General features: G+C 46.7%; 3 protein-coding genes and 1 non-coding gene across 5 annotated transcripts in view; 2 read left to right on the top strand and 2 right to left on the bottom strand.

The window, feature by feature from the left end:
• The window catches only part of OGDH (oxoglutarate dehydrogenase), a 470,461-nt gene that overhangs the window by 135,941 nt on the left and 308,486 nt on the right, over window positions 1-26,034 (bottom strand). The gene's annotated exons all lie outside the window — the stretch shown is intronic.
• On the top strand, window positions 18,594-19,529 carry LOC135270731 (transmembrane protein 230-like). The gene has a single exon (XM_064366651.1). The coding sequence runs from the start codon at window positions 18,594-18,596 to the stop codon at window positions 19,014-19,016; it is 423 nt and encodes a 140-aa protein (XP_064222721.1). The 3' UTR covers window positions 19,017-19,529.
• On the bottom strand, window positions 23,111-23,274 carry LOC135270769 (U1 spliceosomal RNA). Its single transcript, XR_010338902.1, has one exon. It is a non-coding gene; the product is annotated as a U1 spliceosomal RNA (small nuclear RNA).
• The window catches only part of NPC1L1 (NPC1 like intracellular cholesterol transporter 1), a 31,849-nt gene continuing 31,529 nt past the window's right edge, over window positions 25,715-26,034 (top strand). For both annotated transcript variants that reach the window (XM_064366645.1, XM_064366646.1), the window contains exon 1: window positions 25,715-25,839. In XM_064366645.1, the coding sequence (XP_064222715.1) occupies window positions 25,786-25,839 (54 nt within the window). In that variant the 5' untranslated portion in view covers window positions 25,715-25,785. The remainder of the gene's footprint in view (window positions 25,840-26,034) is intronic.

Raw genomic sequence — 26,034 nt, forward strand, 5'->3', positions numbered from 1 at the left:
TGATGTGTGAGTTGCGTCTGTGTTATATGCATAAGCGGCAGTATAACGTGCACACCTACATACAGTTCCTTGTGCCCTGGCCTACCTCTCCAGCTGCCTTCTCAGCCTGAAGACTGGGCCTGTCTGCTGGCTCAGGGCCCTAGATTGCATGTTACCTGCTTACCAGGCATCACAAGGCCAGGCTGGGGGCATGAGGTTGTGCAGGGGGAGGGGGAGGAGAAACTAGGGGTTTTTAGAAAGAAGCTAAGTTTTTTCTTTGCAAAAGTTTGTACAGAGACAAGGGAGGCTGGGCCTTTGGTCACGATAGGACTGAAGGTAACAGGACCCAAGATTTGGGATCTCCATGATCCCTGCTCCCCTTCTGTTAACTCCAGAGGATTTCCACAAAGCCAGCATGTGTGATGAGGGTAGGATGGTGGTATTTTCTGGGCAGGTGTGAACTAGAGCTGCCAGGGAGCTGCAGACAGTATTCTTGCAGTCTGTGGTGGTTAGGAATATTCAGAAAGAAAAAGAGTTAATGGAACTGGAGAAAAAGCAACCATTTGAGCAACTGCTGGGAGATGCCTGTCAACTGCACAGACCCTATCAGTGGGCATCCCTCCCACCTTTGGAAGATGAGACGGCAGATTGTGCCTGCAGTTCTGAGGCCTGGTCCTTGTCCCAGGTTGGCCTTCCCACTTTGCTTCATGGGGTGCTGAGGCTGGCCCTGGCCACAGTGAGTGCTCTGGATGTTAAAGCCAAGCTGTATTCTAAAGTGTTACATACCCTGTCTCTAGGATGCTTGTCTCTCTGACACTGTCACTTCCAGGAACACCCTACCAAGAGAGCTTGTATCCCAGAGCCACCCTGGATGGAGAAGAGATTGGGTTTCCCCAGTGATTTCCTTTGAGGGATGAGGTAGAGGAGCATGGAGCCAGCCTGATGCTGTATTCCTGCCTGGAGACAGCAGGGTCTGGGCCTGGAGCAGAGGAGTTTGGGTAAAGGTATGGTGGCTATTTGTTCAAAGTGGACGTTCCTTCCTCCTAATGGCCTCCCTGGGGGAAGCTGTTTCTATGTTTTAGGTGGGGGAGATGAGGCTCAGAAGTTACCTGGTGAATGAGGTTCTGTGCAGGGTTTGGGCTCTGGCTTGTCCACCCCGGTGGAATAGCTGGTACTACAGGACTTTTGCTTTGGGGTTAGGTACCATTGTGGGGCACTCTGGGGCCAGGGCATTGGAAAGAATGGGAGGATTGCTTGAGTCCAGAAGTTCAAGAGTTTGAGGCTGTATGTATGATCACACCACTGCACTCCATCCTGGGCAACACAGTAACACAAACTCTCTTTCTCTTTCTCTCTTTTTTTTAGATGTAGTGTTGCTCTGTTGCCCAGGCTGGAGTGCAGTAGCACAAGCTTGGCTCACTACCACCTCTACCTCCTGGGTTCAAGCAATTCTCCCTCCCTCAGCCTCTTGAGTAGCTGGGATTACAGGTGGCCACCACTCCACCTGGCTGAGTTTTTTGTATTTTTAGTAGGGACGGGTTTCATCATGTTGGTCAGGCTGGTCTTGAACTCCTGACCTCAGGTAGTCCACCCACCTCGGCCTCCCAGAGATCTGGGATTACAGGCATGAGCCACCATGCCTGGTGATGAGACCTTGTCTTTAAAAAATAGAGAATGGGAAGGTCCATTTTCATGTTCTGAGACTACAGAGAGAGTATACAGGGCTCGTTCAACACCTCACCTGGGAGGCAGATACCATGTGCCCGTTTACGTGTGAACAAACAGGCACTCAGGGTTGGCCTCTTGGACTCAGTCTCTGTCCAAAGCCTGTGCCCTTTGCACAAATGTGCGAATCAGGACTGGGCAGACCTTGGTTGAGGGTATGTGTGCTATGAGCAAATGAACCTAGGGCTCTCTGGAAGCCTAGGCTTCACTAAACAGCAGAGAGGCTTGGATGGTTTCCAGGCTGGTGACACCCTGGGCTCAAGCAGGAAGGTCGGGAGAGTGCAGTGGCATCTCTGCTCTGGGCTGGCACAATCTTGCCCACACCTACACCTGAGTGGGTGCCTGGGTGTCTGGACTGTGCTAGGATTTGGAATTAGATGGATGAGGCACAGTCTTTTAGGCAAGGAGCAGAGATGGTCAACTAATGCAGACTGCTGGATAATCATATGGGGAGTTCAGGCTACTGGAGGGCTGTAAGGGGCCCTCACCCAGTTGGAGAGAATGCTGGCTTCCTTGGGAAAGTGAGGTTTATGCCAAGATGGGAAGGCTGGGGGGGAACAGCATGTGTAAATTCCCTGGGGTGAGAGGGATCCCTGCACATTTGAGAGTGAAAAGATCAGAGGGTTGTCACCAGAATACGCAACGGGTGCTGACAAATTGATTTATTTTTGAAAATATAATAGTCATGTCTTAAAAAGTCAAAAGATACAGAAGACAGAGGTGTTTTTTGTTTTGTTTTGTTTTTGAGATGGAATCTTGCTCCGTCACCCAGGCTGGAATGCAGTGGTGCAATCTGAACTCACTGCAAGCTCCGTCTCCCGGGTTCAAGTGATTCTCCTGCCTCAGCCTCCCGAGTAGCTGGGATTACAGGCACGTACCACCACGCCCAGCTAATTTTTTCATATTTTTAGTTGAGAGGGGATTTGACCATGTTAGCCAGGATGGTCTCAATCTCCTGACCTCATGATCTGCCCACCTCGGCCTCCCAAAGTGCTGGGATTACCGGCGTGAGCCACTGTACCCGGCCTTGACAGAGTGTTTTTGAAAGCAAAGGTATTCTGATGATACAGCTGGTGATAGCGAATGGGACGACAGTGGTGTGCCCAGAAACCTCTGGACCTAGAGCACAAAAGGCTGATTCGCAGCCCAGCTGATTCTCTGCCTGCATCTGCCGAGGATGAATGACTCAGCTTTTGGGGAATTTTGAGACTTTGGACTTTAGGGGCAGGAGCCCCAAGAGGCAATGGTGATAAAGTCGAATTTGCACAGAGAAGGTTCCCTGTCAACTGTCATCTTTTTCCCTAGGAACATCATTATGTAAGACGCCTCCTGTGGAACAGGCTGTGAGTTGCTGCTCTTCCATTCCTCACAGCCGTTTTTTACAGGGTAAAGATGGAAAGGAGTGGTTCATCATGGCAGTGTGCCAGGCATGATGCTGGGTAAATGCACGTTATTTAGTTTATCTTGAAATGCTTTTGGAACTCAATGCATCCAGCGTCTGTGTAGTCCTCCAGCCTACCTATAAACCTGCTGGGAAGCAGTAGGATTGGCATAGAATGCACCAAGGGTATCTGGTACCAGTGAGCTAGAGAACGAGGCACATCAAGGGGGTCTTCAGACAAATACACCAAGAGCTGCCTCCACCACATAGCATCCCGCTGTGGCTCATCTCAACGTCCCAGGTTCTCTGTGGGCACAGTGGCCAGGTCAGACCACAGTGGCCATTTTCTGACTGTATGGTCTCATTCGGGGAAGGCATGTCGCTTTTCTTGGCCCTCTCTAGGTGCTCACCTGTAAGTAGGGGTAAAATGGCCCCTCCGAGGGTTCCTGTAGGGGCTGATGTGGCTCAGGCATGTGACATACTTGTTACAGCCCAGCTCTGTGCTAGCACCTCCCAATGCCTGTTGAATCCACCATTGCCTTTGGGACGTGTCTCTGTACTTCCATGCGAACACGTCTAGGGTACAGGCTGGGATTCTGCATTTAGGTACTCACCTCCATCCCAGGTGAGGCCAAAGGTGCTGATCTCCAGTTGACAGTTTGAGAGGCAAGGTTTTAATATCCATCACACACATTTATTTTGCAGATTGGCAAGAGCTCAGATTGACTAGCCAACCCAATGTCACCTGACCAAGTGGTAGAGGGGAGGTGGTCTGTCTTTCAGACTCTAGTCTGGAATTGGAGGTGGGATACCTAGGTTCAGGTCTTGGATATGAAACTCCCCTGTCACATCCCTTCTCTGAGCCCAACACCTCATCCAAAAGTCATGGTGACCTGGGAGGCCAGGTAAAGTAGGTGTTTAGCTAGATTGGAATGTCAAATAAACAGTGAGGAGTTTTACAGCATAACCATGTCCTGTCCAATATTTGGGACATAACGCTAAAACAAATATTCACTGTTTCTCTGAAATTCCAATATAGCTGGGCATCCTGCTTTTTTTTTTTTTTTTTTTTTGGAGATAGAGTCTCACTCTGTTGTGCTGTTGTGCAGGCTGGGGTGCAGTGGTGTGATCTCGGCTCACTTTAACCTCTGCCTCCCAGGTTCAAGTGATGCTTCTGCCTCAGCACCCCAAGTAGCCGAGACTACAGGCTTGTGCCACCACACCCAGCTAATTTTTGTATTTTTAGTAAAGATGGGGTTTCACTGTATTGGCCAGGCTGATCTCAAACTCCTGGCCTTGTGATCCACCCGCCTCGGCCTCCCAAAGTGCTGGGATTACAGACATGAGCCACGGCACCCAGCCAGCATCCTGCTTTTTATTTGCTAAATCTGCAACCCTAGGGTGTGAAACCTCTCTGACCCATGCACAGCCTCCTCCAGGAAGTCTTCCTGAGCCCCATCCTGGGCTGGGCATCCTCCTATGTGTGTCTGATACTGCTCTGACCTCATGAAGCTTCATTGCCAGGGGGCCTGTCCCCATCTTGATGTGGGAGCTCTTTGGAGGCAAGGACCATGCCAAGTTGTGCAAGTGTGTGTTCCTTCTGAGAGTATCCCTAATGCCCTGGAGGAAGTTCTCTTTTCACAACCTTTCTACTGCCTGAGGCTTTTGGGACTAATTCCAGTTAAAAGTGGAGGGAAAGGCTGTGGTAGGAATCATGGAGTTGGACTCTGCACCTGCCCATGCAGCAGGCAGGACCCCTCCCTCTGTGTCACCTCCATGACTCAGGGCTCAGACAGGAAGCCCTCATCCTCATCCTCCTAGAGGCTCCAGTTGTGCCCCACCTAAGCCCAGGGATGCTCCACAGGTCTCATGTTTGTCAAGGCCAGGAGTATCAGGTGTAGGCAGGGGCCCATGCCTGCTCCCATCTGGGAGACCCTGCTTCAGGTCCCTCTCATGGCCCCTTTTGTTCCCCATGGCTCACTGTACAACTTGTTGGCTCAAGATTAGACAATGCAGTTCTGTGTCAAGGGGGGCCATCACAAAAGACAAGGGGCCTAGAATGAAGGGTACCCATCAGCTTGCAGGGCTGGGATGAACGTGAGAAGCAACTGATGCTTGTACAGCAGAGACTAAGCATGTAGGGCCAGTCCCCAGACCTTTCTCCCCTCAGCCTTGACGTGTGCTCTCCATTTCTGGTGGCTACCCCTACGTAGGGGTCTGGCTTCACCATCTTCGCCTTGCCTAGGCTAAGTACTCTTCGCTCAGCACTTGCAGCTGGGATGCTGGGAGCAACAGTCAGGGCAGAGCTGCCCATCCTCCCTTCAGGGAGCCCTCAGAAAGCACTTGGGACCTCCCAGTCATTTACAAGTTCAGCCTGCCTCATCCTCTCCATGGACCTGCAAGCCCTTCTCCTCAGCAGTGGGCTGGGGGACCAGGCTCCCCAACTGCTTCTGCCTGTTCCAGCGGTGGGGAGACGGACGGTCACACAGCTCTGAGTCTATAGCTTTGACAGCAATGGGTCCTGACTGCAACTGTATTCCTGAAGCAAAGTATCTAATACAGTCACTGAAATGTACAAATTGGACCCCTATAGGTGCAAGGATCCTTGGTGTAGGAAGTATGGCCCCTGCACCAGGAACCAAGACCTCGGCCTCCAGAAGCAAAATGCATGAATGCAGTGAGAGTTAGGCCAAGTGCCAAGGGAGACAACCAGTCCCTGCTATCATGGCCAGAGCAGGGAGAGACCACTCAGGCTTGGGTGGTAGTGGGAATCCCCACTGCCAAGGAGATTCTATGGGCAGGCCTTGAGAAGGCCCAGAGGAGCTTGAGAGCCCGGCTTGGCTTGGTTTATAGCAGAGTTGAGTGGAGAGAGTAGATTAGTTGGCTTAGCATAGGCTTCCTGCAGGGTGGTGGTTCTCAGCCAGATTTGCCCCAGTGGGGCTTTTAGGAAAGTACGGAGATATTTTAGGTGGTTTTTTTTTTTTTTTTTTGAGATGGAATCTTACTCCATTTCCCAGGCTGGAGTGCAGTGATGCTCTCTTGGCTCACTGCAACCTTCTTCGCCTCCTGAGTTCAAGAGATTCTTCTGCCTCAGCCTCCTGAGTAGTTGGGACTACAGGCATGCGCCACCATACCCAGCTAATGTTTGTATTTATAGTAGATAAGGGGTTTCACCATGTTGGCCAGGCTGGTCATGAACTCCTGACCTTAAGTGATTTGCCCTTCTCGGTCTCCCAAAGTGCTGGGATTACAGGTGTGAGCCACCGTGCCTGGCCAAAAAACACTAGGTTGTCATATCTGGGGAGTGGATGCTACTGGCATTAGGTGGGAAGAGGCCAGGGTTGCTGTTAAAGTCCTACAATGCACAGGGCAGCCCCCACAAGAAGTTCTGTGGTTGAAAATGTCTGTAGTGCTGAGGTTGAGGACTCTGCGGTAGAGCAACAGTAGGAGAGGGGGTGCTCATAGTCAGGTGGTGGACAGCAGGGAATTACAGGTATATCAGTTAGGAGTGTATACAGCTACAAGTAAGAGACCACCAGATGGCAAGAGTGGGAACAGAATGGTTTCTTTCTCATGTGTCAAGTGGTACTAGAGTCAGGCATGGTGGCCCTCACTTATAGTCCCAGAAATTCAGGAGGCTGAAGAGGGCAATCACTTGAGGTCAGGAGTTTAAGATCAGCCTGGGCAACACAGTGAAATGCTGTCTCTAAAAATTAAAATTAAAACAAAAATTAGCCAGGGTCTGGGCACAGTGGCTCACACTGTAATCCCAGCAGTTTGGGAGGCCGAGGTAGGTGGATCACCTGAGGTCAGGAGTTCCAGACCTTCCTGGCCAACATGGTGAAACCCTGTCTCTACTAAAAATACAAAATTAACCAGGCATGGTGACACGCCCCTGTAATCCCAGTTACTCAGGAGGCTGAGGTAGGAGAATTGCTTAGAACTGGGGAGGCGGTGGTTTAAGTGAGCTGAGATCACGCCATTACATACCAGCCTGGGCAACAGAGAACGAGCCTCTGTCAGATAGATAGATAGATAGTTAGATAGATGATAGATAGATAGATAGATAGATAGATAGATAGATAGATAGATAGATAGACAGACAGCCAGCCAGGCATGGTGGTAAGCATTTGTAGTCCCAGATACTCTGAAGGCTGAGGTAGGAGAATTGCTTGAGTCTGGGAGGTCAAGGCTGCAGTGAGCAATGATTGTCACTGCACTCCAGCCTGGGTGACAAAGTGAGACCCTGTCTCAAAAAGAAGAAAAGAAAAGAAAGAGAAAGAGAAAAGAGAGAGAAAGGAGGGAGGGAGGGAGGAATACATCTGATTTTTGTGTATTGATTTTGTATCCTTCAGTTTTGTCAAATTCATTTATTAGTTTAACGATTTTTTTATTAAAAAAAATTTTTTTGAGACAGGGTCTCACTCTGTTTTCTAGGCTGGAGTGCAGTGGCACAGTTATAGCTCACTGTAGCCTCCATTGTTGGGGCTCTAACAGTCCTGCCTCAGCCTCCTGAGTAGCTGGGACTGTGGGTACATGCCAGCATGCCCAGCTAATTATTTTATTTTTTTGTAGAGGTAGGGTCTCTTTTTTTCTTCTTCTTTTTAAAATTTTTTTTTTTTTAGGCCGGGTGCAGTGGCTCACGCCTGTAATCCCAGCACTTTGGGAGGCCAAGGCGGGCAGATCATGAGGTCAAGAGATCGAGACCATCCTGGCCAACATGGTGAAACCCCATCTCTACTAAAAATACAAAAAAAAAATAGCCGGGCATGGTGGCACCTGCCTGTGGTCCCAGCTACTCGGGAAGCTGAGGCAGAAGAATCGCTTGAATCCAGGAGGCAGAGGTTGCAGTGAGCCGAGATTGCGCCATTGCACTCTAGCCTGGCAATAGAGCAAGACTCTGTCTCAAAAAAAAATTTTTTTTTTTTTTTTAAGAAATGGGGTCTCGCTATGTTGCCCAGGCTGGAGTGCACTGGCTATTCACAGGCGCGATCCCACTACCGATCAGCATGGGAGTTTTGACCTGCTCCATTTCTGACCTGGGCCGGTTCACCCCTCCTTAGGCAACCTGGTCATCCCCCGCTCCCAGGAGGTCACTGTATTGATGCCAAACTTAGTGTTTTAGATTTTCTGCTTCTTCATGAATCACTTTTGGTAGTTGAATGTTTAGCAATTTGTCCATTTATTCTAGATTATCCAGTTTGTTGTCATACAGTTATTCATAGTATTATCTTGTATTTTTTGTTTCTGTAAAATTGTGAAGTTCCCACTTTCATTTGTCGTTTTGGTAATATGAGTCTTCTTTTTTTTTTTCTTAGTCACTTACCTAAAGGTTTGTCAATTTTGTTAATTTTTTCTTTTAAAATTTATTTTTCTGTATTATTTTATTTGTATTATTTTAGATTACTCCTTCAGAAGATTTTTTTCAAGAAGCCAACTTTTTGTTGCATAGCTATTCTCTAGAGTTTTCTATTCTCTCTTTCATTTATCTCAGTTGTAGTCTTTATTATTATTTATTTATTTATTTTTATTGTTTTTTTAAGTAGAGGCGGGGTTTCAGCATGTTGGCCAGTCTGGTCTTGAACTCCTGACCTCGGAGTTCTGAGGTGATCCGCCCGCCTTGGCCTCCCAAAGTGCTGGGATTACAGGTGTGAGCCACTGTGCCCAGCCTATTATTTTTTAGAATTCTAGCTTTGGGTTTAGTTTTTCATTTTCTAGCTCCTTAAGGTGTGCAGTTAGAAAATTTCAAATCTTTCTTCTTCTCTTCTTCTTCCCTTCCTCCTCCTTTCCCCTCCCCTCCCCTTCCCCCTCCTCCTCCTCTTCCTTCTTCTTCCTCTTCCTCTTCCTCTTTCCCTTTCCTCCTCCTCTCTTTTTTTGTAGGGATGGGCTTTTGCTATGTTACCCAGGTTGGTCTCAAACTCCTGGCCTAATGTGATTCCCCTGCCATGGCCTCCCAAAGTGCTGAGATTACAGGCATGAGGCACCACACCTGGCCCTTTCTTCCTTTTTAAAAAATTAAAATTAAAAAAAAAATTTTTGAGACAAGATCTTGCTCTGTCGCCCAGGCTAGAGTACAGTGGTGTGATCTCAGCTCACTGTAGCCTTGACCTCCTGGGCTCAAGTGATTCTCCTCCCTCAGCCTCCCAAGCAACTGGGACTCCAGGCACGTGCCACCATGCCTGGCTAACTTTTTGTATCTCTCTTGTAGAGACAGGGTTTTGCCATGTTGCCCAGGCTGGTCTCACTCAACCCTGCCCCCTTGGCCTCCAAAGGACTGGGACTACAGGCGTGAGCCACTGCGCCAGGCTGCTTTCTTCTTTGATTGTGCTTTTGGGTAAAAATTTTTCTCTTAGCGCAGCTTTGCTGCATCCCATAAGTTTTGGTATGTTGTGTTTTCATTTTCATTTGTCTCAAGGTATTTTTATATTTCCTTTGTGATTTATGTTTTGATCCATTGGTTGTTAAGCACGTGTTGTTTAATTTCCAAATATTGTGAATTTTCAGTTTTCCCTCTGTAATTTATTTACTTATTTTTTTTGAGACAAGATCTTACTCTGTTTACCCAGGATGGAGTGCAGTGATGCGATAATGGCTCACTGAAGCGTTTATCTCCTGGACTCAAGCAGTTCTCTCACCTCAGCCTTCTAAGTAGCTGGTACCTGAGGTGTATGCCACCATGCCTGGCTAATTTTTTTTTTGAAACAAGGCCTCACTCTGTGACCCAAGCTGGAGTGCAGTGGTGCAATTATGGCTCATTGCAGCCTTGATCTTCTGGGTTCAGGTGATCCTCCCACCTCAGCCTCCTGGGAAGCACTACAGGTGCATACCGCCACACCTGGCTAATTTTTTTGTATTTTTAGTGGGGATGGATTTCACCATGTTGCCTAGGAAGTTCTGAACTCCTGTACTCAAGCAATTCGTTTCCCTCAGCTCACAGGTGAGAGCCACCACACCTAGCTTATTTTTATTTTTAAAGATGGGGTTTCTCTATGTTGCCCAGGTTGATCTTGAACTCCTGGGCTCAAGAGATCCTCCCAGCTTGGCCTCCCAAAGTGCTGAGATTACAGGTGTGAGCCACCGTGCTCAGCCCCTTCTGTTATTAAGTTCTAGTTTCATTCCATTGTGAATGGAAAATATTTTCTATGATTTTAATTATTTAAAATATAACAGGGGTTATTCTGTGGTCTAACCTACTGTCTATTCTGAGAAATATTCCGTGTGCACTTGAAAGAAATGTGTATCCTGCTGTTGTGGAGTGGAATGTTGTATATATACTTTAGGTCCAAGTGTTTTATAAATGTTCAAGACTTCTATTTCATTACTGGTCTTCTGTCTAGTTCTAGCCATTATTGAAAATGGAGTATTGAAGTCTCCAACTACTTATTGTTGTCTGTTTCTCCTTTCAATTATGTAATGTTTACTTCATATATTTTAAGGTCACATTGTTTGGTGCATATATATTATTACATATTCTTGATGAATTGACCCTTTCCGCAATGTATAATGTCATTTTTGTCTCTTGCAATAATGCTTTTTTTTTCCTGTTGTGTGTGTGTGTGTGTTTTTTTTTTTTCCTGAGACAGAGTCTTGCTCGTGTTGCCCAGGCTGGAGTGCAATGGCATGATCTTGGCTCATCACAACCTCTGCCTCTTGGGTTCAAGCAATTCACCTGCCTCAGCCTCTAGAGTACCTGAGATTATAGGCACCTGCCACCATGCCCAGCTAATTTTTGTATTTTTAGTAGAGATTGTATTTCACCATGTTGGCCAGGCTGGTTTTGAACTTCTGACCTTGTGATTCACCCACCTCGGCCTCCCAAAGTGCTGGGATTACAATAAAACAAAATAAATAAAATAAAATATAGAAGAGATAATTTTATCTGTTACCATTCCATTCACCAATTTTCCATGTTGGCATAGTCAACATTCGTGCTACATGTGTCCTTTAAAATGTAGGAATTTTTGGAAGAGAGAGATCCAAGATGGCCGATTACCAACAGCTCAGGATTGTAGCTCCCAGTAAAAGTGCAGAGAGCGAGAGGATGACACACTTTCAGACGAATTTTTGCTGCTCACGGACCAGGAGATTCCCAGTGGAGGAGCCCCACAGGTCACCAGCATGACTCTTGTGGTCGGTGCGGCGGTTCCTGGTGCAGAGTAAATGGGACTGGGTCCCCTTTTGTTCAACGTTTGGAGCTCCAGGAAGGCAGAGTCACCTATTCAACTGATTGAAAAAGTGACTCAAGAAGGAAGCCAGACCAGAGATTCCTGGGCAGAAAAGCACCATGAATCTTAATGCCACTGTTTTGGCCAGTGCAGTGGGTTGCTCAGATTCCGGTGCTGGGAATCAACAAGTTGAACGTCCACTCAGAGACCTAATTTGAAAGTTGGTAATTATAAAGACGACAGGTGGATAAATTTACAATGACGGGAAGAAACCAGCGTAAAAAGGTTGAGAATACCCAAAATCAGAATGCCTCTCCCTTTACAGGGGACCACAGTTCCTCATCAACAAGGGAACAAGGCCTGATGGAGAACGAGTGCGTTCCATTAACAGAATTAGGCTTCAGAAGGTGGATAACAAGAAACTTCAGTGAGTTAAAAGACTATGTTCTAGCCCAAGGTAAAGAAACTAAGAACCTTGAAAAAAGGTTTGACGAAATCCTAACGAGAATAGACAATTTAGAGAGGAATATAAGTGAATTAATGGAACTGAAGAATACAATACAAGAACGCTGCAAAGTATGCACAGGTTTTAACAGTCAAATTGATCAAGCAGAAGAAAGGATATCAGAGATCGAAGACCAACTTAATGAAATGAAACGAGAAGACAAGATTAGAGAAGAAAGAGTAAAAAGGAATGAGCAAAGTCTCCAAGAAATATGGGACTATGTGAAAAGACCTAATTTACGTTTGATAGGTGTACCTGAATGTCATGAAGAGAATGAATCCAAGCTGGAAAATATTCTTCAGGATATTATTCAGGAAAACTTTCCTAACCTAGTAAGGCAGGACAATACTCAACTCCAGGTAATACAGAGAACACCACAAAGATATTCCTCAAGTAAAGCAACCCCAAGACACATAATCGTTAGATTCACCAGGGTTGAAATAAAGGAGAAAATTCTAAGGGCAGCTAGAGAGAAAGGTCAGGTTACCCATAAAGGGAAGCCTATCAGACTCACAGCAGATCTCTCAGCAGAAACCCTACAAACTAGAAGAGAGTGGGGGTCAATATTCAGTATCCTCAAAGAGAAGAATTTTCAACCCAGAATCTCATATCCAGTCAAACTAAGCTTCATAAATGAAGGAAAAATAAAATCTTTCGTGAACAAGCAAACACTCAGAGATTTCATCACCACCAGGCCTGCTTTACAAGAGCTTCTGAAAGAAGCACTATACACAGAAAGGAACAACCAGTATCAGTCATCCCAAAAACTTACCAAAAGGTAAAGAGTAACTCCATAATGAAGAATCTATATCAACTAATGGAAAAATAGCCAGCTAGCATTAAACGACAATATTAAACTCACAAATATCAATATTAATCCTAAATTTAAATTGATTAAATGCCCCAATCAAAGACACAGGCAAATTGAATAAAAAGTCAAAACCCATCGGTACGCTGTATCCAGATCCATCTCATAAGCAAGGACATACTAAGACTTAAAGAGTTGGTGGAAGACTTACCAATCAAATGGAGAGAAAAAACAAACAAACAAACAAACAGGAGTTGTAACTTTCATCTCTGACAAAATAGACTTTAACAGTAACAAAGACTAAAAGAAACAAAGAAGGACATTACATAATGGTAAAAGGATCAATGCAACAACAGGAGTCAATGATCATAAATATATATGCACCAATACAGGAGCACCCAGATACATAAGACAAGGTCTTAATGCCTTATAAAGAAACTTGGACTCCCGCACAATAATAGCGGGAGACTTTGACACCATATTGTTAATATTCGACAGATCAATGAGATAGAAAATTAACAGGGACATCTATGATTTGAACTCAGACCTGGAGCAAGTAAACTCAGTGAATATTTATAGAATTCTTCATCCCAGGTCCATAGAACATACATTTTTCTCAGTATTACATTACACCTATTTTGAAAGTGACCACATAATTGGAAGTAAATCACTCTTCAGCATTTGCATAGCATTTCACAGACTTAAATGAAATATTGGTTGGCTGTTTGTTATTTTTTTCCCTTATTCCTTCCTGTCTCCGTTGTTAAGCACAATTATCGGCATAAAAGAGGTTTTTAATACCTATTTTTAGATTGCATTCCAGCCTGGGCAATAGAGCAAGAATCCTGTTCTCTCTCCCTCTTTCTCTTTCTTTCTTCTCTTTTTCTCTTTCTCCCTCACTCCCTCTTCCCTCCCTCTCTCCCTCCTTCCTTCCAAAAAAAAAGTCGGAGTTTTCTGTTCATCAGCCGTTCATGAGTGCTCTTTCTCTCACTCTCTTCCATCTAGCTAGATCTACCTATTGACTCTTTCTAACTAAAATAATTTTAAAAGTGATTTTAATATATGTAAAATATAAATATTTCCTAGAGTTAAAAAAATCTAATTTGCATTGATAGCAATTTAACAGCATACAAAACTCTACTTCTGTACAGCTTTGTCCCCGCTTTAGGTTGGTTATTGGTGTCAAAAATTTCATTTTATACATTGTTTGCTCAAAAATGTGGAATTATGTTCTTTGGCTGAGTGTGGTGGTTCATACCTGCAATCCCAGTGCTTTGGAAGGCTGAGGTGGGAGAATTGCTTGAGGCCAGGAGTTTAAGACCAGCCTAGGCAACATAAGATTCTAGCTTTACAAAAAGGAAAAAAGAATGAGTGAATTGGCAGGCATGGTGGCTCAGGCCTGTAATGACAGAGTTTTGAGAAGCTGAGGTGGGAGAATCGCGTGCCTCCAGGAGTTTGAGACCAGCCTGGGCAACACAGTGAGACCCCATCTTTACAAAAAATACAAAAATTTGCCAAGCATGGTGGCATGTGCCTATAATTGGGATTCCAGCTACTTGGGAGCTGAAATGGGAGGACTGACTGAGCCCGGAGGTTGAGGATGCAGTGAGCTATGATTGCACCAATGCATTCCAGCCTGGACCAAAGAGAGACCTTGTCTCAAAACAAATAAACAAACAAACAAAACACCCAAATCCCCAAAGCTATAATAATTCTGGCTTTTATATTTATCCATGTAAATATCTTTTTTGGGGATTTTTATTTCTTCAAACATCTTTGAGTTACTGTCTAGCATCCTTTCATTTCTTTTTTTTTTTTCTTTTTTTTTTTTAGGTTACTCATAACAATTGGCTGACCTCAGGATCTTTTCATTTCAACCTGAAAGAGTCTCCCTTAGCATTTCTTGCAAGGCAGGTCTAGTGGTAATGAACTTTCTCAGCTGTTATATATCTGAAAATGTCTTAATTTCTCACTTATTTTGAAGGAAAGTTTTGCTGGAAATAGAATTTTTTTTTTTTTTTTTTTTTTTTTTTAAGACGGAGTTTCTCTCTTGTTACCCAGGCTGGAGTGCAATGACGTGATCTCAGCTCACCGCAACCTCCGCCTCCTGGGTTCAGGCAATTCTCCTGCCTCAGCCTCCTGAGTAGCTGGGATTACAGGCACGTGCCACCATGCCCAGCTAATTTTTTGTATTTTTAGTAGAGACGGGGTTTCACCATGTTGACCGGGATGGTCTCCATCTCTTGACCTTGTGATCCACCCACCTCGGCCTCCCAAAGCGCTGGGATTACAGGCGTGAGCCACCGCGCCCGGCCGGAAATAGAATTTTTGGTGGACAATTTTGTTTGTTTCAACACTTTAAATATGTCAAGCTCACTATCTTTTGACCTTCAATGTTTCTTATGAGTAATCAGCTGATAATCTTATTGAGGACATCATGTATGTGATGAGTCACTTTTCTCTTGTTTTCAATATTCTCTCTTAGTATTTGTCTTTCAACTATTTGATTATAATATGTCTCAATGTAAGTCTCTTTGCATTTGTACTCCTTGGAGTTTATTGGACTTTTTAGATATTTTATATTCATGTCTCTCATCAAATTTGGAAAGTTTTAGGCCATTATTTCTTCAAACGATCTGTCTATTCTCTCTTTCTTCTCCTTATTGAACTTCCGTAACACCCATGTTATTTTGTTTCATGATGTATCATAAGTAACTTAGTCTGTTCACTTTTCCTCACTCTTTTTCATGTCTGTTCCTCTGAACTGATGATTTCAATTGTCCTACCTTCAAGTTCACAGATTTTTTTTTCTGCTTTCTCAAATCTGCTCTTGAGCCCCTCTGGTGAACTTTTTATTTCAGTTATTATCCTTTTCTGGTCCAGAATTTCTGTGTGATTCCTTTTTATAATTTATTGATAACCTCATTTCGTTCATGCATAGTTTTCCTAATTTACTTTAGTCCTCGTCTGTTTCTGCTCTTAGCTCTTTAGGGTAGCTGTTTTAAAGTTTTTGTCTAATAAGTCTAATGTTGGGCTGCCTTCGACACCGTTTTTTCAACTTGTTTTTGTTTCTTTGACTAGGCCGTCTTTTCCCATTTCTGTTTGCCTTGTGATTTTGCTGTTGCTGTTGAAAACTGAACATTTAACTATTGTAATGTGAGAAGTCTGGAAATCAGGTTCTATCTCTTCCTCAGCATTTTTTTTAAAATTGCTAAAGGCTGTAGTAATCTGTTTTTATACTTTCCCAAACTATTTTTGCAGACTATTCATTGTTTTTTGTGGTCTCCAAAGTGTCTGTTTCTTTAGCTTGTGTTTAGCCAGTGTTTTGACAGAGATGCCAGGAGCTAAAAAATGATGACACCACCAACACACACACACACACACACACACACACACACACACACACACAGCCTACCTCTTACACCTTTTTTTTTTATTTAATGGAGTCTCACTCTGTCTCCAGGCTGGAGTGGAGTGGTGGGATCTCGGCTCACTGCAACATCTGCCTCCTGGGTTCAAGCGATTCTCCTGCCTCAGCCTCCTGAGTAGCTGGGACTACAGCCTCGAGCCACCATACCCAGCTAATTACCTCTTCCATCTTCTGCAAATTGGCTGGAACTCTTTTAACACTTAGCTAGACTTGTTCTGAGCCTAAGGATCCGCCTGTGACAAAAGTTTCAGAGCTTTTCTGAACATGCGTTTTGCCCTGGGCATCTGTGTGGCATTCTAAATTTCCTGTATCCAGAGCTGTTCTAGTTTTGTTGAGTTGGATCTCGCTCTGTCATCTAGGCTGCTGTGCAGTGATGATCATGGCTCACTGCAGCCTCAAACTCCAGGTTCAGGTGATCTTTTTGTTTCTGTTTCCCAAGTGACTGGGACTACAAGAATGTACCACCATGCCCGGCTAAGCTTTCCCTTCCCTCCTTTCCCCTTCCCTTCCTCCTTCTTTCCTTTCTTTTTTCTCCTTCCTTCCTTCCTTCCCTCCCTCCCTCCTTTCCTCCTTTGTTTCTTTCATTCCTTCCTTCCCTCCCTCCCTCTCTTTCTTTCCTTTCCTTTTCTTTCTCTTTTTCTCTTTCCTTCCTTCCTTCTCTCTCTCTCTCTTTCTTTCATTTTTCTTTCTTTTCTATTCTCTTCTTCTCTTTTCTTCTTTCCTTTCTCATTTTTACTTGAGTCAACATCCAGGCCTGGAGTGCAGTGGTGCGATCATGGCTCACTACAGCCTCTAACCCCTGAACTCAAATGATCCTCCCATCTCAGCTTCCCAAATAGCTGAGACTACAGTTACATGCCACCATGCCAGCTAACTTCTTAAAAATTTTATTTTTTGTAAAGATGGGGTCTTGCCACATTGCCCAGGCTAATCTCAAACTCCTGGCCTCAAGAGAGCCTCCCATCTTGGCCTCCAAAGTACTGGGATTATAGGCATGAGCCACGGTGTTTGGCTTATAGCTGCTTTAAAAATTTATATAAAATTATTTTTTGAGACAGGGACTTGCTCTATTGCACTGGCTGGAGTGCAGTGGCACAATCATGACTCACTGCTGCTTCAAACTTCTGGGCTCAAGCAATCCTCCCCCCTCAGTCTTCCAAGTACCTGGGACTACAGGTGCACGTCACCATGCTCAGGGTCTTGCTATGTTGTCCAGACTGGTCTGAAACTCCTGGGCTCAAGCAATCTGCCTGCCTCAGCCTCCCAAAGTGTTGGGATTACAAATGTAAGCCACTGTGCCCGGGAGTTGCTTTTGAATATCCAGATTATCCAAGCTTCTCCTCTGGGTTTAAAGTGGTCTATTGCATGTCTCTACCTATAACCTCTTGCCCCAGGCATGTTTTCCGAGCAGTGGCCTGATTTTAGGCAAGAGACACAGCGTCTCGCATCAGTTCTTCAGGTATCCCCCAGACAAGAACAGATGCACATGGTAGTTTGCAAATAAGGTAGCCTGCTCTCTTTGGAGGGTGGGAACTGAGAGCTGTGCTACTATTGTCTCATGTCCAAAACTGCTGGCTGGGTGCAGTGGCTCATGCCTGTAATCCCAACATTGTGGGAGGCCAAGGCAGGAGGATCACTTGAGGCCAGGAGTTTGAGACCAGCCCTGACAGCACAGTGAGACCCTATTTCTACAAATACATTAAAAAACTAGCTGGGGCCGGGCCCGGTGGCTCACACCTGTAATCCCAGCACTTTGGGAGGCTGAGGCGGGTGGATCACAAGGTCAGGAGATTGAGACCATCCTGGCCAACATGGTAAAACCCTCTCTACTAAAAGTACAAAAATCAGCTGGGCGTGGTGGCATGTGCCTATAATCCCAGCTACCTAGGAGGCTTGAGGAAGGAGAATCACTTGAACCAGGGAGTCAGAGGTTGCAGTGAGCTGAGATCGCACCACTGTGCTCCAGCCTGGTGACAGAGCGAGACTCCATCTCAAAAAAATAAAAAAAAAAACCTAGTTGAGTATGGTGTCACATACCTGTAATTCTAGCTATTCAGGAGGCTGATGTGGGCGGCTGCAGTAAGCCATGATTGTACCAATACACTTCAGCCTGGGCTGTTTTTTGAGACCCTGTTTCAAAAAAAAAAAAAAAGACCAAGACTGCTGCCATGCTGGGGAAGGGGTGGGGCAAGACTAAGTAAAAACACCACAAAAGGGCCGGGCGTGGTGGCTCACACCTGTAATCCCAGTGCTTTGGGAGGCTGAGGCAGGTGGATCACAAGGTCAGAAGTTCAAGACCAGCATGGCCAACATGGTGAAAACCCATCTCTACTAAAAATACAAAAAAATTAGCTGGGCATGGTGGCTCATGCCTGTAATCCCAGCTACTCAGGAGGCTGAGGGAGGAGAGTTGCTTGAACTGGGACCCAAAACGGGGAGGCTGTGATAAGCTGAGATCGTGCCGCTGCACTCTAGCCTGGGCTATAGAGCGAGACTCTGTGTCAAAAAATATATATATATAGTTGACTGATCCCGCCTGGGGTGGGCTGGGTAGCACTTTGGCGGGCCAGAGTGCCATGTGACCTCTGGTGCTGCCAACCATGGACGAGCTCTGGGCATGTGCACAGCCTGGCGCGGCACTCCGCTGTGTCAGCGCATTAAGATGCCCGTCACGTACCAACTTGGCTACTGGAATCCCCAGTAGTAAAGTGAAATATTCAAGGCTCTCCAGCACAGACAATGGCTACATTGACCTTCAGTTTAAGAAAAGCCCTCCAAAGATCCCTTACAAGGCCATTGCACTTGCCACTGTGCTGTTTTCGATTAGCACCTTTTTCATTATTATAGGCTCCCTCCTGCTCTCAGGCTACATCAGCAAAGTGGGGGCAGACCAGGCCTTTCCAGTCCTGATCATTGGCATTCTGGTGTTCCTACCTGGATTTTACCACCTGCGCATCGCTTTCTATGTATTCAAAGGCTACCACGATTACTCCTATGATGGCATTCCAGACTTTGATGACTAGCACCCACCTCATATCTGAGAAGAGTCACAGTGGGACTGCCCCAGCTTTAAGATACCGAGCAGAAACTCTAGATAAGGGCTAAGGAATTCTGCAGCTTATGGATGTTTAAGAAAACAATGGCCTTGATTTTATGGGTTCTTCCCAAAGATGTTAACTGAGCCTACAGTTAGCTAGTTAGGACGTGACCTGCTCTGTTTTTCATCTCTTGGCCCTGGCAAGAGCTCCTGACAAGTTTTTCCACAGGAATATGTATCATGGAAGAATAGAGTTTATTCTGTAGTGGAAAGTGTTGCCTGCCACCACCCTCTGTGGAGCTGAGCATTTCTTTAGTCTTCACTGCCAATTTGTTCTTGTAGCAAATGGAAGAATGTAGTATGGCTAAGTTCTTACTACTAAGTCATTTATTTTAAAAATATCTGAGTATCTTGGCCGGGCACGGTAGCTCATGCCTGTAATCCCAGCACTTTGGGAGGCCAAGATGGGCGGATCACGACGTCAGGAGTTCGAGACCAGCCTGACCAACATGGTGAAACCCCATCTCTACTAAAAATTAAAAAAAAATTAGCTGGGCATGGTGGCATGCACCTGTAATCCCAGCTACTCACGAGGCTGAGGCAGGAGAATTGTTTGAACCCAGGAGGTGGAGGCTGCAGTCAGCTGAGATCGCACTACTGCACTCCAGCCTGGGCAACAGAGCAAGACTCCATCTCAAAAAAAAAAAAAAAAAAAATTGGAATAGCTTAACCTCTACACTTAACCCTACCTTCATGTTCCAGTCGAAGACCTTGGTAAAAATCAAAGATCAGTGAGTTCATCTGTAATAATTTTTTTTACTTGTTTTCTTATTGACAGCAGCCAGGAATAAACTAGCCTGCATGGCAAGTTTTCAAAATGTAAATACTTTTTCTGTTTAACAGTCCTTGGCCCATTCTGATCCAGTTCACCAGTAGATTGGACAGCATATAATTGGGGTCATTTTGTCCCTTCTAAATCAAGATGTTCTGTAGATTATTCCTTTAAGGGCAGGACTTTTGGCTGTTCCTAATGAAACATGTAGATAAATGTTTATTAGTTAGAGTTTATAGCCCTGTTGCTAGCACCTTGTATTATGTCATTATTCTGCTTATGATTGCAAGGCTCAGCCTGGATGCCTGGAGCACTAGATTGCCTTACTTTGATTTTATTTTTTAGGTTGCAAAAAATGACTTTTATTCCAAAGAAATTAAAATGTTGAAATCCAAAAAAAAAACAAAAAAAACAAATAGTTAAAGGCCGGGTGTGGTGGCTCACGCCTGTAATCCCACCACTTTGGGAGGACGAGGTGGGTGGATCACCTGAGGTTGGGAGTTCGAGACCAGCCTGACCAACACGGAGAAACCCTGTCTCTACTAAAAATACAAAAAATTAGCTGGGCGTGGTGGCACATGCCTGTAATCCCAGCTACTTGGGAGGCTGAGGCAGGAGAATGGCTTGAACCTGGGAGGCGGAGGTTGCCGTGAGCCGAGATCACACCATTGCACTCCAGCCTGGGCAACAAGAGAAAAACTCTGTCTCAAAAAAAAAAAAAATACCACCACAAAACTTTGCTACTGTTTTGAAGATGGCCTTTTTAAAATCGAGTGTTTGCCTGGTTGCTGTAGACCTTTGTTTTCTGGAGCACCAAGAAAGTTGGTTCTGACAGTTCTCTGCTTGTTTATTCAGTATTTCAGTTTGGAAATGAGAGCTTGAAACTTCCTAGTCCACCATTTTGCTGATGTCATTTCCAATGGCATTTTTTGCATCTTGACTTTTTCCTCATATTCAATGCTTCAGGACCACAAGATGGTTGCTATAGCTTCAGACTTTCCATCTGTCTAGGGCAGCGAAAAGTGGGGAAGGCTAGAATATCATGCCAGCTGCATACATCTCTTTTAATGAGGAAAGGAAAAGCCTTCCCATGGGCAGGGACTGGATCGCATGGCCACTGCTAGCTGCAAAGGGGGCTGGGAGAACAGAGAGAGCCTCTCTCACCTGAGTAGTGGACACAATCCTTCACCAAATAGAGTCCAGGTTCTGATGGCAAGAAAGATAAAGAGGCCACCAGCAGGCTGGTTACCCCAAAGAGCCAGAAGTTGTGGATGTGATTGTAAGACCGGTTGCCTCACCGGGATCTCGGACCCACACCCCACCTCCCTAGCCAGGAGCTTGGACACACCCCTCCTCCCTTGCCGGGAGCTCGGACACACCCACCCCCCCACCGGAAGCCTGGAAAAAAAGCCCCGCCAGGACCTACTCAATGCCATTTTGTCCCATCTGGGCCCCACTCCTCGTCTGCCATTTTGTCCCATCCAGGCCTCACTCCTCGCCTGCCATTTTGTCCCATCTGGGCCCCACTCCCGGCCTGCCATTTTGTTCCATCCGAGCCCCACTCACCTTGGGCACGACCAATCAAACGCCTCCACTCCCTATAAAACCCCACGTCTGAGAGGAGTCTGAGCGACTTCTCTGGCCCCTCCTGTCGGACTGCAGAACCTCACCCGGGAGCCTGAATAAATTCCTTCGCATTGGATCTTCTTGTGCTGGCCTCAGTTTCTTCGCTTTGAACTCAGCGAGAACAAACCTTATGGTAAACTCACATCTGTACCGGTCAGAGTGTTGTACACATATCCAGCCAAGGTACCTGTGGTCCAGTTCAGGGGACCAGCTTAGCAATGTCACCTACCTTCCTCTCAGCCCAGATCCCCAGACTCTTTAAATGCTGTTGGGATGCAGAACAGCATGTCAGCAAGTGATTTTGATTTATTTTTTATGGGTACACAGATTATATATTTATGGGGTACATATTTTGATACAAACATACAGTGTGTCATCATCACATCAGGTTGTAAATGGGGTGTCCATCACCTCAAGCATTTGTCACTTCTCTGTGTTACAAACATTCCAGTTACACCCTTTAAGTTATTTTAAATACACTCTGACTGTAATTACCCTGTTGTGCTATCAAATACCAGCTCTCATTCATTCTATCTAATTATATTTTTGAACCCAGTAACCATCTCTGCTTCCCCCTCCCCCTGCTCCACTACCCTTCCCAGCCTCTGGGAACATCCTTTCTACCCACTCTCTATTGCCATGAGTTTGTTTTGATTTTTAGCTCCCACAAATGAGTGAAAACAAGTGAAGTTTGTCTTTCTGTGCCTGGCTTATTTCAGTGAGTGATCCTGAAGTCTCCAGGGATTGTCTGCACATGACTCACCTGGGGCAGCCTCTGCCAGGCGTCACCCCAGAGCCGACCACAGAGGGCTGCTCTGCTGATGGCTGGCTCACCCCCGGCTGCTCCCTTAGTGAACTGGCACAGCTCTGGGCCCCTCTCTGGACCTGCTCAGGGTAGCCACATTTCAGGCGTGTCTTATGATTTCAGTATCAAGCTTATAATATCGATCTTACTAATACCAACAGAAAGTGGAAAATGAGGTATTATCTGGCAGTCATTAAATTAGTAAGGTCTAATGACAAACATAATACATGATGAAGGTGAGACTGCAGGGAGATGGTGCCTTTGCAAGTTGCTCGTGTCAGTGGCAAGAGTCATGGCCCTTGGGAAATCACCGTGTTTTCATTACCCAAGACTGGCATCAACCCTTCACCAGATTCTAATTACTGAGAATCTGATAATTACCCGATAAATCCTAGATTAGCCTGAGGAAAGAATGAGCTGTCCACGTAAGAACTGTAAACATTGGGCCTGGCGCAGTATCTCACGCCTGTAATCCCAGCACTTTGGGCGGCTGAGGCGGGTGGATCACGAGGTCAGGAGTTCAAGACCAGCTTGGCCAACATCGTGAAACTCCATCTCTACTAAAAATACAAAAATTAACTGAGCATGTTGGTGGACGCCTGTAGTTCCAGCTACTTGGGAGGCTGAGGCAAGAGAATAGCTTGAACCCAGGAGGCGGAGGTTGCAGTAAGCCGAGATTGCACCACTGCACTCCAGCCTGGCGACAGAGTGAGACTCTGTCTCAAAAAAAAAAAAAGAAAAAAAAAAAGAATTGTAAACATTGTGCTCTCACGAATCTCATCTGGGGAACTTGTTTTAAGGAAATAAATTTTTTTTTCAGGGGAAAGCGCAAACGCAGTCCCCCACTACTACAGATTATGCAGTTGAGTTTCCCACATTTAGGGAAATCGCGAGGGTCAGCACATCCGGAGTGCAATGGATAAGCCTCGCCCTGGGAAAACCACTTTCGTGATCATGGTTTCTCCCCTGACAGGTAAGTATAAGTAAATAAATTTTTAAAAAGAGGAAACAGGCTGGGCGCAGTGGCTCACGCCTATAATCCCAGCACTTTGGGAGGCTGAGACGGGTGGATCACGAGGTCAAGAGATCGAGACCATCCTGGTCAACATGGTGAAACCCCGTCTCTACTAAAAATACAAAAATTAGCTGGGCATGGTGGCACACACCTGTAGTCCCAGCTACTCGTGAGGCTGAGGCAGGAGAATTGCTTGAACCCAGGAGACGGAGGTTGGGGTGAGCCGAGATCGCGCCATTGCACTCCAACCTGGGTAACAAGAGCGAAACTCCGTCTCGGAAAAAAAAAAAAAAAAAAAAAGAGGAAACATTGTTAGGCCTAAAGAAGTGAACCAGAAACTTATTTATTAAAAATGAACTATTGGGAATTAGCCAGACAGTCAGCACCAGAAGAGGAGAAGATCCATGCATTTTGTGGACCATAACCCAGTCACAGACATGCTGATCAGAGATCGAAAGCAACGGGGAGGATTTATGTGAAAAGTCAAGAGAAAAAGCAGGATGCATGTGTACATATCATATGGTCACAACTCAGCACGTGTGCCCAGAGGCACTGGCAGCTGGATTGGGAGATCGGGCGTGAAATTTTCACTGTTACTCTGAGCAGGATTGTGCTGCTGTCACACTGTGTTTCACAAAAGACCCCAGGAGATCACATAGCTGGACTCCATCTCTCTGTGGTGCTGGGATGGGCACAGCTGGGCTCCAGGGGCTCAGCCTAGGCAGACCCCACAGGAACATATGAAAGGCAGGGTGGGCCTTGAGCCCACTGCAGCAGGTGCTGGTGCTGGGCCCTTCCTGTGATGACGCAGCCTCGTGTGTGCCAACCGTGACTTCTTGCAGCAAGTGCTCACAGCCCTGCCTAAGGCCCTTTGACACTGAGTGCACCTGCCATGTGCTGGGGCTAAAGCTGCCAGGTGTGTCCTCAACCAGTGACAGATGAATGTAGTAGAAAGTGTCCGTGTCCTTATTCCTTGGAGGGGACCCTCTTGGGCATGTCTCCAGCAGCTCCTGGAGGTCCCTGGGGGCAGAAGATCCCTTGGATGCACTCTGGTCAGCTTCCTGCCATCCCCTGGCTCATTCCCCACTCCCCTACTGCTGTCATCTGGAGTCACCTCCCCAGTAAACTGTTTGCACTGGGATCCTTGTTTCAGGATCTGCTTCTGGAGGAAATGGATGACAACACCAGGAACAGAGGACATAGAAAGGCAGCTTCATGGGTGGTGGAGTCTCTGCCTCTGCTGGCCAGGGAGCTGGGAGCAGTGCTGGGAAGTTCCTGGATGGAGCTGTCACTGCATAGGGGCAGGCCCTAGGCTGCTGACTGTCTTTCCTCTCCACGATGACTGTCTCGAGGGCTTAGGGGTCAGCCTGACCCTGCCCTGGCCCCCTTCCTCTCAGCCTCTGTCTTCCCCCACATGAGCCTGGGTGGTTCCCCTGTGAATCAGGCAGAGGTCCACAGAACACAAGAGACAGGTCCCTCCCTGTGGCTGTCTCCAGTAGGTGGTCATGCAGGAGATGTTCCCAACAAGCTGCCCTTATCTGCAACTCAGCTTTGGTAATAAGGGCCAAGGTCATGGCCCATCCTAGTGATAGTGAGAGCCCAAGGCAGGCCTTGAAGATTCCTATCAGGAGGAAGCAGAAGATGTGTACCATGCCCCTGGGCCCAGGTGGAAAGAGCTGCTGCTCAAGGCTCCCAGTCACTCTCTCTCCCTTGCCAGGGGTGACTGGTGGGGCAGGCTTCGACAAGGGACAAGAGGGAGAAGGTTCGGGGAGCAGAGATGAAGAGCAAAGTGAGCAAAGGAGAGTCTTCCAGTATCTGGGGTCTCTGTCAGCTGTCAGGCCCTGGAGTGAGCTGCTCTCTCCCTTCGCTTCCTGGAGGAGGGGATTTCTGTGACTGCGTCACTCCACCTTGACTACCCCTCTGTTATCAGGCTGTTAATATTAATTAACAACAGTTGCTAGGGATGACAAAGCAAAGGGTGCCTCTGAGCCCACAGCTGGCCCTGGTCCCAAGAGGGTGTAGGGCAGAGCGGGGGTCTGAGGCTGAGCCAGGGAGGGTGCGGAGGTTCCGTGGCCGGGCTCAGTTCCTGAAGCCGGGGCCCAGCCAGTGCCCGGTCTCACCTGCGCCTCCATGCGCTGGCACCAACTCCAGCCGAGGCTGAGCTGGGGGCTCATAGCAAGGTGTCTCCCCTAGCTGGCTCAGCTCTCTGGCTTCAGTTGCTTTGGGAAGTGAGTGGAGACCCTAGCACCTTCATGATGAGGCTCATCTTAAAGCGGGGGGCCTGGGACTGGGGCCAAACAGTGGGAACGGGGAGATCCTGGTGGATCATTAACCAGCAGGGCTCAGCCCCATTGGTCCCTAACCCAGTCAGGCCAGGGTTGTCATCATAGGGGAGGAGGCTGCCTTAATGTGTGTTCGGCCCTTGCCTATTCCCGAGGCCTGGCCCAGTTTCCCGCTGCCCGCTTCCCAGACCTGGGATGGCAGAGGCCGGCCTGAGGGACTGGCTGCTGTGGGCCCTGCTCCTGCACTTGGTGAGTCCCAGGGCCCAGCCTTACCTCCCCTGCAGCCTCCAGTTAGGGACCCTGGGGCCAGCCGTGTACCAGGCGAGGGTTATGGTGACAGCAAGGGCCTCAGGGCCTGTGGGCTGGGCCAGTCTCTGGACACATGAGGGATGCCAGGCCCCACAGAGGAGGGGTGCAGGTGGAGGGTTTCCAGGTCACAGAGTT

This window comes from Aotus nancymaae, unplaced genomic scaffold (genome assembly GCF_030222135.1).
Source record: "Aotus nancymaae isolate 86718 unplaced genomic scaffold, 86718_ANA_hifiasm-v0.15.2.pri h1tg000065l, whole genome shotgun sequence".
Lineage (NCBI taxonomy): Eukaryota > Metazoa > Chordata > Mammalia > Primates > Aotidae > Aotus > Aotus nancymaae.